Genomic DNA, 17,592 nt, shown 5'->3' with positions numbered 1-17,592 from the left:
GATGGAACCTGGAACCTTCTGCACGCAAAGCATCCTTTCTGCCACTGAGCTATTCTTTCCCTTGCCCCCTGCAAATAAACATGCAATTGTGAACGTCCCTGTTCTGTGGGCTGGGTGTCCTGCAGCATCTAGCAATTCCTGCAGTTCTTTGAGCAGAGATGAGGAAGTGGCAGCATATTCCTAAGCAAGTTTACTCGGAAGGAAGTTCCTCTGAGTTCAGTATGAGATATGAGTGAACGTGCTTTAGATTCTGCTGCATGCCTGCTCAAGAATTCCCTGCTGCTGTTTACCATAAGCTACTGATGCAGCTGTGGCTTCCTGTGTCATTCTCCCCCCACCCCCCTAGTATGGCATTTTGTGACGGAGTGCAAGAAATCCACATGAGGTCAATTGCACAAGAGTTTGGGGTTACCCAAAATGTGGGCTGCACACCAGCCTGTCTTGCACGGTGGAGCCCTGACTGTTGCATAACCAGTTAAATTGTTCTGAGACAACAAAATGGCACCGGTAGTCTGTAGAGCCTTGTAGAGAAAATGCAGGCCAAGAGGATGTAGGATGTGGAGGAGCTGCATAATGTGTGTGGGAAGCGGGGATCCTCTGTTTAGCACTATCGGTGTGCAAGGCACTTTTACAGAGGAGTATAGAACAAAGAATGGTTCTCCTTGTCTCAAAAGGCCTCCAGGCCAAATATAGAAAGGGGTGATGTTGAAACCCTATTGCAACCTTCCCCAACATGGTTCCCTTGAGAGGTGTTGGACTACAACTCCCATCACCCCATGTGGATGATGGGAGTTGTAGTCTCAACACTTCTCGAGGGCGCCAAGTTGGTGAAGGCTGACCTACTGAGTTTATTTATTTATTACTTGGTATATTTTAACCAAACAGTTAAAAGACTAAAATGCCATACAACCAGTTACAAATATGAAATACAATACAATTTAAAAGAATAAAATGCAGTATAAAACAACACGCAGCACAGGAAACCGTAAAACAGCCATTAAATTCTAGAACTTTTAGAAATTCTAAAATGCCTGGGAGAAAAGAGAGGTCTTTGCGTGGTGCCAAAAAGGTAACACAAACGCCAGGTGAATGTCTTTGGACAGGGCGGTGCATCAGCGGGGGCCGCAGCGGAGAAAGGCCCCTCTCTTGTAGCCATCCACCTAGCTTCCCTTGGCAGGGGCACCTGGAGGAGCACCTCTGGAGATGACCGGAGGGTGTGGAAGGTTTCGAAGGGGTCTGTGAGACAGCCCTGAGGAAACTGCTTTAGCAGATCTTGCATCCGTTTTTTTTCTTTTTAAGAAAACCCTTCTCTAAAAAGTGCTTGGCACTTAAACAAAATAAATTTGAGACTCTCCTGGCCATCTTCATTGCTTGTAGCAGAAACAAGAGATGCCTGTGGCATCTGGATGACTAAATACATATACTGGGGCTTTGTAGGCAAGTTTTGGAGCATCTGGAAAGAAAGCTCATGGCCACAGTGGCTCATGCCTCCACAGTATTGGTCTGCAAGGTACCACAGGGCTGTCTTGCGCCTCCATATTGCACAGTATGATACACAGTGGTGGAGCGCACAGGACTCTGGCAACATTTCAGGTGTGCTCTGGTAATATTTGGAATGGATATACAAAGCGAGATCTTAAGAGCCAATAAAGAGGAGTGGAATTAGGAGTGGCAAACTAAAAGCAAACTGATGCAAATATATTGCGGAGTGTCAAGATGAGCCCTTTGGGACCAGCCACTTGTGATTAATTTATTGGAAGGCATCTGGTGGAGCAGCCCAGCTAAGACATAAATTTGCCTTGGAAACGTTTGCATATAAAGCAAATTGGTCTGGGTAACACAGCTTTATTTAGGAGCTCATACTGTGCCCATCAGATTTGGCACTCTCAGTGTGGCTTACAAATAATATTAAACAACTAAATGACAGAATGAAAACAAAATGATAAAAGATGCTGCAGAGGCAGAGGTCCACCGATATTTAAAAAGCCGGAAAGATCAAAGAGTCATTGGCCTGCTGCCAAAAAGAGATGAGTGTTTGCCAAGGGAGATGGTTCCAGAGGTGGGGTGCCACAGTCTTAGCCCCTCCCCCCCACCACCCAACCTTGTGCGTGGGACCTGGAGAAAGCCTCCAAACAGAACTCAAGCATACAGGCATAATCATACCCGAATAGGCTGTCCTTTAGATACTCAAACCCCAAACTGTGGGCATGGGGGGCTTTAAAGGCCAGTGCCAGGACCTGGAGTTGTGCTCTAAGAGCCAGAGGAGGAGTTCCGCTTGTTTAAACGGCCTGGAAGGTGCACTCGGGGGATGGGCCCCCTTGCGCCTGGCTCTACGAGGGCCACAGGCTGTTGTAAACAAAAGGGTGTCTCCTTGCCTGATTTTGAAACTTCCCCTTCCCTCTTCAGCTGGCTTGAATTGGCTACACTCGTCTGGCCTTCTGGAGCCGGGTGCCCTCCAGACGTGTTGAGCTGCAACCCCCATAATTTCCAACCAGTGTGGCCACTGGGAATTGCAGTCCAGCACATCAGAAGGGCACCAGGCTAGGGGAGGCCAGACCCGTTTCTGTCAGGGGCTGCCGAAGGAGGAGTTTCCCTTCCGCCTGGGCCGTTTCTGCTTCAGCTGTGGAAGCAGGCTGAGCCGTCTGCATTTGCGTCAGTTGGGGCCTTTCAGATGGACTGGCATGAAACGGCGACAGGCTCTGGAGCCTGGGAACTCGGAAGCTGCCTTCTGCGGAGTCAGACCAGCAGCCCGTCTAGTCTGGCGTTGTCGGTGCTGGCTGGCAGCTGCAGCTCTAAAGGGTTTCAGGCAGGGATGTTTCCAGCCCCATCTGGAGATGCTGGGGATCGAACCTGGGACCTTCTGCATGCAAAGCGGGGGCTCTACCGGCAAGCCACGGCCCCTCCAGCAAGGGCTGTAGCTCAATGGAATGGCACACAGAGGTTCAGTCTCGGGGTAGGCCTGGAAAGACCCCTGCCTGAAACCCTGGAGAGATGCTGCCATACTGAGCCAGGCGGACCAAGGGTCCGACAAGGCAGCTTTCTCTTCCCAGCTGATGCCCTCTCTCCTGTTTACTTGTTTTCCTGGCCTCGCAGTACTTAAGTATTGTATCCTTTTTGTTACTCCAGGAATTCAGGTACAGCTGAGGAGTTCTGCTTTTGACCGATCGGCTGCCTGCTGATTGCTGCCGCCCCGCCCCAACTCAAAAACCCGTGCCTGGACGTCTTCCGGAGTCCGCCATGTCTATCACGGACCATAGCCCGACCACGGGCGTGGTGACAGTCATTGTCATCCTGATTGCCATTGCGGCTCTTGGCGCTTTGATCCTGGGCTGCTGGTGTTACTTGCGCCTCCAGAGGATCAGCCAGTCGGAGGACGAAGAGAGCATCGTGGGCGAGGGAGAAACCAAAGAGCCCTTCCTTCTGGTCCAGTACTCCGCCCGAGGGCCTTGCATGGAGAGGAAAGCAAAGCTGACTTCGAATGGCACCGAGGCTCACAGCTGACTGGTGGCTCTGGAGTAGGTGGCTGGAGCCAGAATTGATACTGTGAAGGAACCGGACAGGGCTGTACCACTCACTCTGTCACGCACTCCTTGTCTGGAGACTTGGCTGCCTGTGGATATCCGTGCACTGCGCATGACATTCTTTGTTGCTCCAGGATTTGCATCTCTTTTTCTGGCACAAGGTCCATTGCCGGCAATGGACGAGCAAGGACACAGCGGTGTGAAGAGAAACACATTTGGTTTGTTACTTGAATATTCCATTGAGCCTCATTGGAACAGAGCTACTGGCATAATGTGAACTTGCACGACTGTGAACTGTGTGTACATAGGTAGTGGTGTGTGTGTGTGTTCTGTTCCACAGCATATGGGAATGGAATGAACGCGCTTTTGTGTAAGCAGCACTCTCGGATTTAGGAGACGCATGACCACAAATGGGATTTCTCCAAAGCCAGGCTGGGGCAGGGAGATACGCTTAGGCTTGCTTCTTTTGGGCACCGGTGGGGCGTTTTTGTAGCAACAGCTTTGAGAAATGGAGGTGGGTTTCTCTGGGCCTGGTGCTGCATAAGAACTCCCTCTTCCTGAGTTGCAATTGTATTTTGTTAATGTGTTTAAGCAGGGGCCAAAAAAAGCACGGGGAGAGAAAGACACTTCTAGGTGAACCTGCAACAGATAATCATGGTGACGAATGCTCTGTAAATGTAATAGTTGTGGGGTAGCTGCTATTTCTAGCCAAGTCAAAAGCAGCAGCCAATGATGGCTGTGCTGAAGGTTGCTGGGAGACTTGGCAATTGGTGGCCGGGCAAGCTTTTGTGGGCAGTGAGCATGTTCAATCTGAAAAAACTGTTTTTCCACTGAGCCTTCCCCTTTAAAACTGGCATTCATGTAACTAGTCCCTAACTTATCTGTCAGTGCACTGATGTTTACATACATTCCTGGCTGTCAGGACACTTGTAAACAAGCCCTTGTTCTTCAGAATCACGTGACTTTGCCTCAGCTGTATAGATGTCAACCCGTGTATTTTGTAGATAAATGCTGTTTTCATAAGTGATAGGGCTTCTGTAAATAACTAAACAATGGGAGGGAGCGGGAGTAGAAAGTGAAGTTAGTAATGTTTCCCCAACAGTCGTCACTTCCAAGCTTCTTTGGTCCTCGCCAGTTCCCATACTAATCCAGTTGTATTTTTGGTAAGGTTGTGTGGTAGAAGTGAGTCTGTCCCCCCCCCCCCCCATTTTCAAACAAGGTAACTTTTCATTACTCAAATGTTTTGTAAGGAGTTTGCTGTAAGTAGAAAAGCCGACCTTGCCAAGCGAGAAGGGAAGCACAGGTACGCCCCACATTCACCTCTCTTCTCATGCATGGTGCTGCAGCTAAATGTTGCTCGAGCAGTCTGCAAAATTGGAAGTCCTTGCTTAAAGCATACTAAGGGCACAATCCTATGCATGTTTAGACAGGAAAAAGCCTCCAACTCCCAGCATGCCCCAGCCAGCCATGCTGGGAGTTGTAGGCCTTTTTTCTGTCTAAAAATGCATAGGATTGCACTTTTAAAGTGTCCAGTGCAATAGGGCTCAGCAGCTGCTGCTGAACCACCCCCTCCAGTCGTCCCGCCCTTCCCAGTGAACGGTGCCATCCGTTTCCAAGGGCTGCACCTCCATCCCTTTGATCCAGTGAATTCCTTATGTACTGTGATTTGCTTACCTGCTGTTACGTTGATGTGCTGTGGCAACCTAGCACCAGAAAGCAGGTGTGGCAAGAAGGAAAAGGGGTATGTAAGGAGACAGTCTTGTCTAGCCAGAAACTGTGATGCAACCAGGTGCTGGGACAGCCAGGGATGTGTTCAAGATTGGCTTGAGGAGGCCAACAGGCCTGGATTGTATCATTATTCTTTTATACTGGTCTGTCAGCCATTTAGAACTTGGGCTGTGCTTTTGAACTTCCTCATTCTTGGCCCCTCATCAATACATTCTCCACAGGTGAATCTGCAGAGATTCTCACATACATTAGGATTGGGACACTAATCCACTGCTGTTACTGGAAGAGGAAAAGACAGGGCCTAGCTAGCCTCACATAGTTGTGTGTCAAGATTTTGTGATCACTAGCAGGAAGTGGGTGGGGGCAGCAGCTCAGCGATACAGTTTGCAGGTTCCAGTTGAATGCCACTTCTTGGGCAGCAGCAAGGCTGGAAGAACGGAGGCCTTGGGGAGCTGCAGCTGGCCAGAGGAGAGCAGACTGGGCTAGCTAGACCAGTGAGCTGCCACCATTGAAGGCAGCTCCTTCATGTATTCCACGCAGCAGCACTGGTAGAGTTCCATTTCCCCTAAACCATGTTGGGAGTGATGGGGAAGGCGGAGCCACACATCCAAGTTTTAAGATCCTCAGCAGAGGCCCTTCAAGGCCCTTCCTCCAGCTGAAATGGGGCAGCACCTGTGCTGTTGCGCAAGGTGTGCCTGGTGCTAATCCTGCCACCTTTTCAGTACCAACAGACCCTCTTATTTGCCCATGCTTTTAGGATGCATTAAGTCCTGCGACTGAGAGGTTTCAGCTAGCTTTTTAAAAGTTGCCACTAACCTCTCTTGTGTTACTTTTTAAACTGTGTTTTTTTTTAACCATTTCTGAAAATGGCTTTGGGAGGTTGTTTCATACCTAAAACCCAGTATAGATAAATGCTTAAAACAAAGAACAGAAGTAGAATCTTGCTGCATCAAAAGGTCTATCAAGTCTAGCCTTCCTGAAGCTATCGCTCTCCAGATGTGTTGGACTACAACCCCTATCACCTCCAGCAATGCCAATGGATCTGCTTGTTGGAGGTGATGGGAGTTGTAGTCCAACACATCTGGAGGGTGCCAGGGGTGGGAAAGCTTCTCTAGTGCTAAGAACACAGGAAGCTGCCTCCCCCTGGGCACATCTATCCTAGTATCGTTGATGCTGACCGGCAGCCATGGCTCTTCCAGGGATTGAACTTGGAACCTCCTGCATGCAGAGCAGATGCTCTCCCCACTGGGCTGTGACCCCTCCCAATACCTTGGAGGCATCTCCCATTAGCCAGATGCTTCCAAGACAACCAGATCTCTCTCCGCCCTCACCCCCCAGCAACTGGTTGTCTTTGGCACATGGCCTCTAACCCTTGTGGATAACAGCCACTTCTCCACGGGTTTGCCTGATCCCTTTCAAAGCCATCTAAATCACTGGCCATCACCATGACTTGTGTCGACTCAGTGAGGGTCCTCTGCCAAGAAGCATTACACCCATTCAGGTTTTGGCTGGGGGAAGGGGAGGGAAGAAGGCCTGGATCCTGCCAGCCTCTGGAGTTTTGCATGGCCAGTTCACTTGTCCCAGGGCCAACCCAAGACATTTTAGTGCCTGAGGCTACGAACAAGATGGCACCCCCTCCCATTTCATGTACAAAAGCCAACTAGACTGTTTTCTCAGCACTGGTGATGCAACCCACTTCCATTGAAGCTGAAGGCGGCAGGTTAGCATAGGGAGCATAAGGCAGGCCGCGAGGCACACTGCTCTCTTCCAACACCTTGCTGCCACCTCCCAGCATCTGCCGCCTGCATCACGCTGCATAATGGTAGGGCCGGCCCTGCCCATGGCCTCATGGTGGACTTGGCCTGCTGAGAACTGTTGCTTTAGATTGAGCCTTTGTGAGTGGTAGGCAGTGGGGAATTTGGAATAACATGACAGTCCTTGGCTGCCCAACTGCCCTAACATACAGAAGGTTCAAGGGTGGGGACTGGTCCAGCTAGTCTCCCCGGCTCTCTGCTTTTTATTTGTAATGATGACAATGGACTATTTGTTAAGGAAAACTGTTAGGTGAAATGCTAATACAAACCCAAAGCTCAAAAAGAAAAAAACAAACGATATGGCAATCCCTTTAATTTTTCTCCCCCATTACATTGTACCAAATGCACACAAATTGCTGCATCCCATCACTTCTGTAAAGAAGTCAGAAGATATTGAAACTGACCATTTTGGATATTTCCCAGAATGCACAAATCAAAGTCATCTTAAACTTGGGTGGGGGGTGGGGGAAGAGAATCCCAAAGCTGGTACAGCCAAACCTGATCCTGGCTTGTAACGGGGTGGAGAGAAGAGTTTCACACTGCCACCCGCCAACCAAATGGTTTGAATTTAGGTTAAACGGATACAAAAACTATCAAATTAGTGCAATAGTAAAGTGCAAAAAACAGTCCCTGGACTTTGGCCAATGTTGCAGGCCTCAAGCTCTGTCTATCCAGTTTATGGCTCATTATAAAAATATTCTTTGATTTTTCTTTTCTAGTCCAGCAAAAAAAAAAAGAAAAGGCTTTACAATGAAATTTCAATAAAAGTTTGCATAAAGAATCTTCCCATTGAGACTAAACTTGATTTGTGTAGGTTCCCTATCCCCTCTTTGCGTGTCCTGGTTTATGGAAGCTATTCTGTCCAATTTTCTTTCGTGTGCTCAGAAGCAATCCTGGCGTCCACGTGGGTGCTGTCGTCCTTTTCTGCTGTGTGGAAGCTATCCGTAGCTGGCACCGTCAGAGCAGTGTCCTCCTTGGGAAGGCTGATCTCCGACTTTATCTCTGTCCCCAGTTTTCTCTCCACAGAAGCCAGCAGAACTCTGAGCAATGTGTTCTCAGTCAGGAGGCTCTCTGAGGCGTCGGCCAGCTCTCGGAGCTTCTCTGCCAGGTCTTCCAGCTCCCGGGTCTTCTGGTTGTACAGCCCCTGCAAGTGCTCCCGGTGGCTCTGCAGAGCGCCATGCTGCTTCCGCAGGATGTGTGCCTCCTGCTGGAGTCTCTGCCCCTCCCTCCTGGCTTCCGAAAGTTGGCCTTGGGCCCAGGCGTGGGCCTGGTGCAGAGCCTGGATCTCTGCTCTCAGCCTCTCGACCTCCCCCTCCAGGTGGGAGATGCGTCCTTGCTGGAGCGCTGTCTCTCTCCAAAGGCAGCCTTGGAGGCAGGGCTCAAAGCCGGACATCGGGGATGGCTGGCGTAAGTGACGGAGGATGAACTTAAGGAGATTGGGAAGGGTGAATGGGGAATTGGCAGGGAACTTCACACTTTGGTCCTTCCTAGAAAATCAAAGAGTGTTGGATGAGATCTGCTATGGGGCAGGACAGTGAGGGGTCCCTGGCTTTGCACACAGAAGGTCCCTGATGCTGCTCAGTCCCTGGCAGCTCCAGTTGAAAGTAGCTCTGTGCTAGTTTTGTCACCTGGAGAAAAACTGGCAGACAGCAGCGCACTCCCCGCACAAGACTGTGCCTCTAAGAGTGTGGGAAGGCAAAGTGGGTGAGGCTCTCTTAAATGCTTGGCTTATTTTTCTACAACTCCCACCCCCCACTCCCAGCTGAAATGGCCCTTCCCATTTTGCTGCCCCTGAACAGGGCGGCAAAATGGAGGGCCATTTGGATTCAAGCCCTATAGCAGCACCTGGAGTTACAAACTGGAAGCCACAGATCTGGATCTCGCCTATGCTGCAAACTCAGAGATGACCTTGGGCACAGCAGTGTCTCCCAACTTCAGTTCCCCCATCTGCAATATGGAGAATAATACTGACTTGCCTTACAGGCTTGTTGGATTGCAGTTGGATCCTGCATGAGGAGCAGTCACCCAGGTTGGGAAAGAGGTCCTGCCTGAGCCTCGAGAGTTGATGCCACCAGTCAGGTAATACTGAGTTGGATCAGCCTTCCCCAACCTGGTGCCCTCTGATGTGCTGGACCTCAACCCCCATCAGACCAGCTAGCATAGCCAATGGAGGGCACCAGGTTGAGGAAGGCTAAGTTAGATGGACAATGACCGGTGTGGTATGACAGCATTTTTAAAGAAAACTAGTGTTTTTGAGATGTGATTAAACACTGGGGTGGATAAGGGTGTGCGTCAAATAGACACACCAGGACCTCTTCAAAATGGTTCAAGCTCAGCTTTGCAAAGATGTCCACAAAAAACATTCTAGCTGGCCTGTCTTTTCGGAATGCTGATGGGCTGAAAAAGAACCCATCCTCAATTGCCTCATGATGTTCACTTAGTACAGGCAACCACCTGAAGGGCATACATGGGCCTCTCTTCTAGACCTCGGTCAAAACACAGCCTAAAACAGCTTGGCCAAATGCCCATAGAACAAGGTGCAGTATCTGCTCAACCAGTTTACATCCCGGAAGCAGAAGGGCGAGAAACACTGGCTCCACATAGCAGCAGGCTGGCCTGTGAAATCAGCACAGATGCAGGCTGCTGCTTCCCTTACTGCTGGCCTTGCTCAGCTCCCATGCAAAAAGCACCTGGCAGTCCCAGGATCTCCACTCTTAATGAGCCCAGCAGCAGGCAGCCCTTGCTTGAAGGCATCCTAGTGACAACTTCACGGGTCACCAAGTGCGAGCTTTGTTTTCCTACAGAACGAAACTTCCCTGACTTGGGCTCTGCAACTGGAGGGAAAGCAGAAGCAAGAACAAAACACACACACAAAATAAGCTGTGTCAAGCCCACTCTTTGGACATGCAAAGTCCAAATACCTTCACATCTTTGAAGGCCCCTGACTTGCAAGATGCCAGACCCAAGAGCAACGCTACTCAGAAAGTACACCAAACACAAATTAAGACAAGCAGGGCAGTGATTAGCGGCAACTTTTTTTTCAAAGGCAACATGGGAAAAAATTAAATTAATTGGCTTGTAGCCAAACTCTAGGCAGTGTTTTTCCCCTTGAGCACTGCAGATTACTGGGGGGGGGGGGGGGCACACTAGCAGTAGAAACCAACTCCAGACACCACTCTTGCATATGTTCTATATGGAACAAAGAGATTGCAACAGGTTTTGATCCTGCAGACCTTGTTTAGAAATCCTTTTAAAAAACACACAAAGCCTTGTGGCTGAAAGGCTGAGATGGGAAATCCCCACCTCAGATCTCACCTCTGCCATGACTAGGCGCCCTCAGGTGAGCCACTAATCCTCTCAAATGCAGCCCCACCCCAGGTGCAATGGGATGAGTGGGGGAGAAATACTGACCTATTTTACAAGGGTGATGGTGGTAAGGATTTCTTGGTAATGTCTGTGAAGCACTGAAGATTCTCTATGGCTAAGTATTATGAGGAGATTGAAAAACGAAGATGGACCCGCTTCCTGTTTTTTTCTGTTTTACCGGCAAACTAAGACCAATCTGTTGCCTATTTCAGTTTATCACAGATAATCAAGCCCAGTGTTTGCAAATCGTCGCTTTCTGGTAGCTTTTCCTGTTTTTGTTTTCCACTGCGTAAATACGCTAAGGAGCAGCCCTTGGGAACCAGCACAACCCTCGCTTCGCTGAAAGGAAAGTGAACCATAAGGGTGATCGCTCTTCCATGTGCTGCAAGGCAGCCTCCTCCAACCTGGAGCCCTCCAGAAGTCTTCCAAGGAAGGCTATTGATATAATAATTTCTCTTTCACACCCAGACACAGAAGAAATAACTAGACAAAGGGAAAGGCATTAGTTACCTATTATGAGGGAAAAACAGAACGTTGGGTAGGTGATCGGTCATGAATTCCCAGGGCAGGTCATTCTGAGAAACATCAATCCTATTAAAATAGCAAAATGAAGACAAATACACTGATTTATAAAGGGCCATAGCTTTGTGCTAAAGCATGTGTTTGTGTGCAAAGAGTCTCAGGTTCAATCCCCACTGTGAAATCCTGGAGAGCCACTGCCACTTAATGTAAGGTGGAATGTCAATATTTTAAAGAGCTAGATGGACCAATACTCTGGCACAATATACAAGCAACTTCCTATGCTCCCTTAAAAACACACACAAAGTGGTAAATGGGACTCCAAAAGCTGAGCAATACAACACAGGAAAACTTTAAGAGAATACCATCAATAGGAGTGAGGAAGCAAAGGAATAGAAAAGATTGTCCCAAAATGTCCTTTCAAAAATACTTATCAACAGAATAGATACGGTTATTACGTTTGTTTATAAAGGAAATACACAGATACCACCACATCAGATAGAACTGGTCATTCTGGTTTTGCGCTCTGCTGAGTGAGCTTCTCAGCTAAAGCAAAGACTATTTCCTGTCTGGCTGCAAGCAGCAGGAACAGTATTAAGTCTTTATGCAAACAAGTTTCAAGTTTCTCATCACAAACCAAATTGCGTCCTGCTCTTGTGGGGGTTCACTTTAGCCCATCCATGGTTTCTCCCACACCTGCTAACAGTACTGAAGTTAACCTTTGGCTCCCAAGGGCTGCCACTTACCTGAGTCTCAAAGCCAGTAAGGTTGAAGGTTGCCTGTTCTCCAAGAACAGAGGTGTTAATGAACGGTACCACCTGATGCATTTGGAACTGTTATTGGTATGTCACTTAGCTCCTCCACTAAAAAGTGGTAGTTTAGCCAAGTCCACAAGCAATACCAAAGGCAAGAGGGGGGAAATTCCTGGCATCAGCTTCTTCCTCCTCCCTTTCCACCCCGCAGAATTGTTTTTAAACATGGACCACTGACAATTGAGGGCAACCTCAGGAGTGATGAGAGGCATATTCTGGCCACAGAGTCAGAGGTAAGTCCTTTTTGTATTTCCATTCTGATCTACTGTTTATCATCCCTGTTCCCAAGTATGGGCATTAATTGTTGCAGCTGGCCTCATAACAGAGCTACAGATTTGGGATTCCCCAGCTGCCAAATTTATTTGCCACTTTGAGGCCTCTTCTTCTGATGTACATGAGTATTTTGTGCAAAGAAGTTGTCTGGGACATAACCTAGCACTCAAATTTCAGCATAAAGGGTTTCCACAAGCTTTCTGATGTTGTTCTGTGTGGCATTGTAATGGCTGGCAATGGAGCTTCAAGGAGGACCATATTCTTAGGAGGACATTTCTAACCAATGTATCCCATAAACCCTCTCCCTTTAAAAAAAAAAAGCTAGGGAACTTGAAAGGGAAGGCGCAGCTCGAGAGTTAGATGTTTTATTGGACTAGCCACAGACCAGACACAAATGAATAGAATTACGAGATCTACCATGCTTTACCAAAAACCTGTCTTGCTTAGCAGTCTCCCCCTGCCAATGAATCCCCCGCCCCCCATATAGCATGAGTCACATGCATCTGATGCTCTGCAAATAAATGCTTCCCCTATATAGCTCTAGGAGCCTTTATTTTAATGCACACATCAATGAATTTTCTAGCCTATGTTAGCACAGTAACACCATCTTTGTGCATGTTCAACAGTCCATTTCTGCCAAGCAATTTCCCTAGCAGAAATGGAAGCTGAAGCACAAATATGGTATTTAGTACATTGTCTTTCTGAGATACCATTTTAACACCATGCTCCTGCAAAGTCACCTAATGGCGGGTGTTTCTACCATGCAGCCCTGGACTGGGGATGATCTGTATATCCAATCACTCTGAATGCTAAGGCACAGAAACATGACTCCCCCACAGCTGGGTCTGACTGCAAGGAAGTACTCTTACAGCACTAACACAGAAAGACCCAGCAAATATCTCCTCCATGAGCGGACACTTTAGGACTCATTGGAGCTTCTCACTATTAATTCATTTCTCATGGCACATATTACTCCTCTAAAATCATAAAGGATCGTGGGACAAAGGATTTTCAGATCGATGTAAAAGGAATGAAAATACTGGAAGGAGCAGGATAATTTTCTTGAACAGATTCTTGATCCAGCCACTGCTGGAAAAATCAGAAAGTTGATTCTGGAAACCAAGGAAAGAACCAGAACTTGAAACTAGCTGAATATGACTAATTCAAGGAGTTTAAGTAAGCAAGAGATGGCCTTATTTTTCTTGGAAATAAGGTGGGTGAACAAGCTAAACTTCATGGGTGGGGGGGCGGGGAGGAGGAAGAACACACATTTAATTAACTGTTGAGCAGTTTCTCAGAGGGCAAAGCTTAAAATATACAACCATATAATCTGCCCATTGATTACCCTTGAGTCATGCTGCTGCATGACATGCACACAGTCAAGCCCGCAAGAGCTACCCAAGAAGATACGAAGAATCCCAGGGTCACTTCTAAACCCAGGTTCTCAAACACGGAGAAAACCTCCTGCCAACCAAGATCGCAGGCACCTTCCAGTTCAGTGAACGACCAACAGCACTGTAACATCAAGAGTGATTTTGTAGGGTGGGTTGGAGGAGGAAGAGAGGCTGGAGGAGGGCGAGGGTCTCAGACGTTGCCATGGCCATCAGGAATCGACACAAGTTGCAGGACTGGTCTGAAGGCCAGGCAGTCTGCACGACCGCTGGAAAACAGGCCAAGAATGCTGGCCTGCCTGGCCATATCACCTTTCACTCACTCTGAAGTGATGAGGGGAGAGAGAGAGAGAGAGAGAGAGAGAGATAAAGCCAGACATTCCAGCTGGTTGCTCCACAGGCAATGCAACCTCTCCTTAAAAGATCATTCTTTATGGGACAGTTTCCTCTAGTGCAGCATCAGAGATTGGGTTTGATCCTCTATCGGAAGAGCCATGAAGATTTCAGGTGAGACCCAAAGAGTCACTGACATTTCCACACACTTACATGAACCCAATGAGATGTTTAAGTCTTCCCTTTGAACAGAAACTGGCTTTGAAAGTCCCTTTATCCCATGTTTTGTTTGGCTTCCAGCTTTCAGGATAACAGCTGGAACTGGATGGTTGTAGAATTTCTCTCACTCTCTCTTCTCGGGCGTGTTTTATTCTGTTGTTTATGTTTGGTTTATGTACAGGCAGTGGCTTGGTAAAACCTCAGAAGCGGACAGGGCTGGCTGAGCAGGAACATCCTGGGGATGGGGCTTCCGCTCTGCCCAGTTCTTCATCCTTCCCGAGGCTCACAGAATTAAGGTTCATTCCCTACCTGTAAACTGATCCATGGCCATGGAGAATTTGAATTACGCTTGGCTCAAAGCATACAGAACCCCAGCTACAGCTAAATGTAAGCGAGGGAGAGGAAGGGGGAGATACTTGCCTACCTTGCCACAATGAAATTATCAGGAGGCAGAATCCGAGCAAGCTGGATGAAGATGTGATTGAGAGACATGCAGAAACCACACCATGGAGTGTAATACAGCAGCAAGATGTCCTGAAAGGCGAGGTTGGTGAGGGAGAAAAGGCAGGTTAGATGCTGAGATTTCTTTTCACTGAAGTGCAGCCAGCCAGCCCAATGCTAAGATGGTCTTACGTGGGCACATGAGTGGGCGGGCAAGTGGGAGGAGAGGACAACCCTACATTTCCACTTTTTGGTTAAAGTCAGTGGGGGAAGTTCACTAGGGTCCCTTTCTGCTTCTCCACCTGTGAACACCAGTACAGAATGGAACACCCACTTCAACTCACAAATATGGGTTGAGAAATTGGGGAGGCAAAGTCTATCCTTTTAGGGTCTCTTCAAGCTACCTTGGCTGGGAGCACGAGAGGAAACAGAGGGACAGCTAAGCTATGCGAAGTTATTTTGAGTACGTGATGTAGAAATTACAGACGTTACTTTGCCAAGTTGCAGCTTTCTTTGACTCCCCACTTCCCTCAATGATGCCAAATTTCTGCCAAGCAATTTCCTGATATGGAAGTTCCATGACAGGACAGAGAGACATGGAACAACCTAGCCTGCACATCCATTCTCTCCCATTGTTTCGTTCTAGGTCAGACACAAAGCGATCCATGATGACTATAGAGCTACATTTTAAGCTGCAGTTCAAATCACACACGTACGTACTCTGGTGAGAAACAGCTGTGATCGGTTACAGGAAGACCTGGCATGAGAAGTATTAGTCATGAACTCTGAGGGAAGCCTCATGAACGCAAGAAACACTGCGTTCCAACCCTTCTCCAAGAAACTCAGGGCAGAAAACACAGATTTACCCCATTTCATCCACAACCTCACAATAACCCTGTGAGGAAGGTTGTAGATGGCTCGGGGTTACCCAGTTACTTTTGTGGCTGAGTGGGGATTTGATGTGTCTCCCCAGTCTTCGTCTGACACTCTTAAATCACTACACAGTCCCTCTTTGCGCCATGACAGGGTGTGCTCCCCAGATCAGGTGCAGCGATTCCCTCTTCCAACACATTTTCAGACATCATCAGACGTGGCTGCTCCTCCACCAGCATGACCTTATTTTTAAGATGTAAAAAGGAAAACCAGCCCCCTTCACATCTGGGATGCACAAGGGTTACCTTGTCGCTCCTCAACACGACCTCACGGAAAGTTTTAGTAGTAATTTCTCTGATGCGTTGAGTGTGAACTTGGCTGGGTCTCATATCGCCAACAAGATGCCTTTTCAAGGGACTGTACAGAACACTGTAGTTTTGAATGAAGGTTTCTAAAAATGAGAGTCAATGTTCAGGAGATTATTTGTACATTCTGGGCATCCTGACACATCATGGAAGGAAGATTTAGGCCTGAGAAGCACCTCTAGCCTGAATTTTGGCAGGCTTATTTCTATGGCTATTTCAGGAAGTCACAGTATACAAGAAAGCAGAAAGATGATGCATTTATCATCTACTGTCTTTGGTTGTTCTCAGGGCAGAGTGTAAATTTTGGGCTTCCACCAGCATGAAAATTAGTTCTATACCCTCAGAATCTTAGGCTTTAAAAAAAACAAAAACACCAAACCAACATTTTTAGTTCTTCTGTTGCGAAGAAAAACATGTGAGCCCGACAAAGTCCTGACAGGTTGGATGAGCTGACCAGGGCTTGCAATGGTCAGGGGGAAGCTTGCACTGCACTGCACAGAGCTCCTCCCTACAGTTTGCTGAATCCAGCACAATTTAGCAAAATAGAACATGCAGATCTGCTGAACTGGCTTATAATTTACTCAAGGCACAGAATTGGGCATTTTAAAAAAATTACGCTCTCTCTTGTGTCCACTTTCTACTAGTGTATTAAGATGGCAGGGGGGAAATGAAATGTAATTGTCTAAGAATATCCAGGATGAACAGAGAATTGCATCTGGTAAAGAAATCTCCCTCATTTCTGAGCAGCCCCCAGATGCATTCTAGGAGATATGATAACAGCAGGGGTTCCTAAACCTGAATTATACTGTTGGCAACATCAGAAGTAATTTATTAAAATATTTCTACCCTGCCTTTCTATCCACAGATGGGGCCCCCACCTCCAAAGTATCTCACAATGAAAAATTGATATAATAAAACAATACAGCGTAACAAGACAGATTAAAAAGAAGAAGCAGTTAATGCAATATAACAATAGCCAACATGTTACACAGAAGAGCTGAATACCAACTATAGCTCAGGCCAAAAACACACCAAAAAACTACATTTTACTTGGCATCTCAACAACATCAATGAGAAGGCTAAGCAGACCTCTCAAGGCAAAGAGTCTGACAGCCTGGGCACCACCACCAAGAAAGCCCCATCTTGTCTGCCGATGAGACACAGAGCAAGACCCCGAATGAATCTCTCAAATAATGTATCTTGCAGGCTTGGTTTAGAAAGCTATACTGCCTCCCTTCCAATTAAGACAGTCTTCATGGGCCTGACTGTTCTGTGAGATCATGGCAGCCTCAACAAGGAAAAAGGCCTTCACAGTGGTGTCCCCAGGAGAGGCCCACCTGATCACCTCTTTGCCGGCTTTCAGAAATGGGTCTAAGTCCCATCTCTTTAAGGAACTCATAGGTGTTGTCTATGCTATTGCGGCAGTTTCTGTTCTATTATTTTAATGACATTTTATACTTTTAAAGGGTTAATATACATGATGTATGCTGCCTCAAACATAGGATGCTGGAAACTGCTCAGGAGTCAGGTACTTGAAGGAGCACCTCCTTCCCTGTCAATCTGACCTTGCTCTAATACCAACTGCTGATGCTGTTCTCTGTGTACCGTCCCTGACTAAAGTGAAACAGGTAGCAACTGGAAGGCCTTTTGGGCTGTAGCATCCCAGTTATGGAATGCACCATTCAGGAAGACTTACCTGCCACCAACATTACTTTCTTTTAGGTGTCAGGCAAGAATATATTTTATTCATTTGGGCTGTTTAATTGCTTTTCACATGCATGTTAAGTATCTTTGACTGTTATTTTATCTGCTGTATCAGCTTTTACTTGGGTTCTTTATATCTGTATTTTTTTAACCTTGTAAACTGCCCTGAATCATATTTTAACAGAGTGGAATAAAACTGTTTCAAATAAATAGGGCAGAAGTGGCATAATAGA

At 47.4% G+C, this 17,592-nt stretch overlaps 2 protein-coding genes and 1 long non-coding RNA gene across 5 annotated transcripts in view; 2 read left to right on the top strand and 1 right to left on the bottom strand.

Moving 5' to 3' along the window:
- The first annotated feature begins 3,148 nt into the window (after positions 1 to 3,148).
- SNN (stannin) lies at positions 3,149 to 4,541 on the top strand. Its single transcript, XM_084818093.1, has one exon. It carries the CDS (start codon positions 3,238 to 3,240, stop codon positions 3,499 to 3,501), a length of 264 nt encoding a protein of 87 aa, XP_084674219.1. The 5' UTR covers positions 3,149 to 3,237; the 3' UTR covers positions 3,502 to 4,541.
- A 2,697-nt stretch (positions 4,542 to 7,238) lies between these two features.
- The window catches only part of TXNDC11 (thioredoxin domain containing 11), a 48,923-nt gene continuing 38,569 nt past the window's right edge, over positions 7,239 to 17,592 (bottom strand). For all 3 annotated transcript variants that reach the window (XM_084818090.1, XM_084818089.1, XM_084818091.1), the window contains 4 exons: positions 15,596 to 15,741; positions 14,401 to 14,510; positions 10,940 to 11,020; positions 7,239 to 8,550 (listed from right to left, as the gene is read on the bottom strand). In XM_084818090.1, the coding sequence (XP_084674216.1) occupies positions 7,917 to 8,550; positions 10,940 to 11,020; positions 14,401 to 14,510; positions 15,596 to 15,741 (971 nt within the window). In that variant the 3' untranslated portion in view covers positions 7,239 to 7,916. The remainder of the gene's footprint in view (positions 8,551 to 10,939; positions 11,021 to 14,400; positions 14,511 to 15,595; positions 15,742 to 17,592) is intronic.
- On the top strand, positions 11,575 to 17,583 carry LOC146336423 (uncharacterized). The gene is made up of 3 exons (XR_014785486.1): positions 11,575 to 11,993; positions 15,064 to 15,129; positions 16,521 to 17,583. It is a non-coding gene; the product is annotated as an uncharacterized LOC146336423 (long non-coding RNA).

This window comes from Heloderma suspectum, chromosome 12 (genome assembly GCF_057233095.1).
Source record: "Heloderma suspectum isolate Gila_16-S chromosome 12, 16-S_ref, whole genome shotgun sequence".
Lineage (NCBI taxonomy): Eukaryota > Metazoa > Chordata > Lepidosauria > Squamata > Helodermatidae > Heloderma > Heloderma suspectum.
Note: the sequence above shows the minus strand (reverse complement) of the source record. Positions and strands in the feature narration are given on the sequence as shown.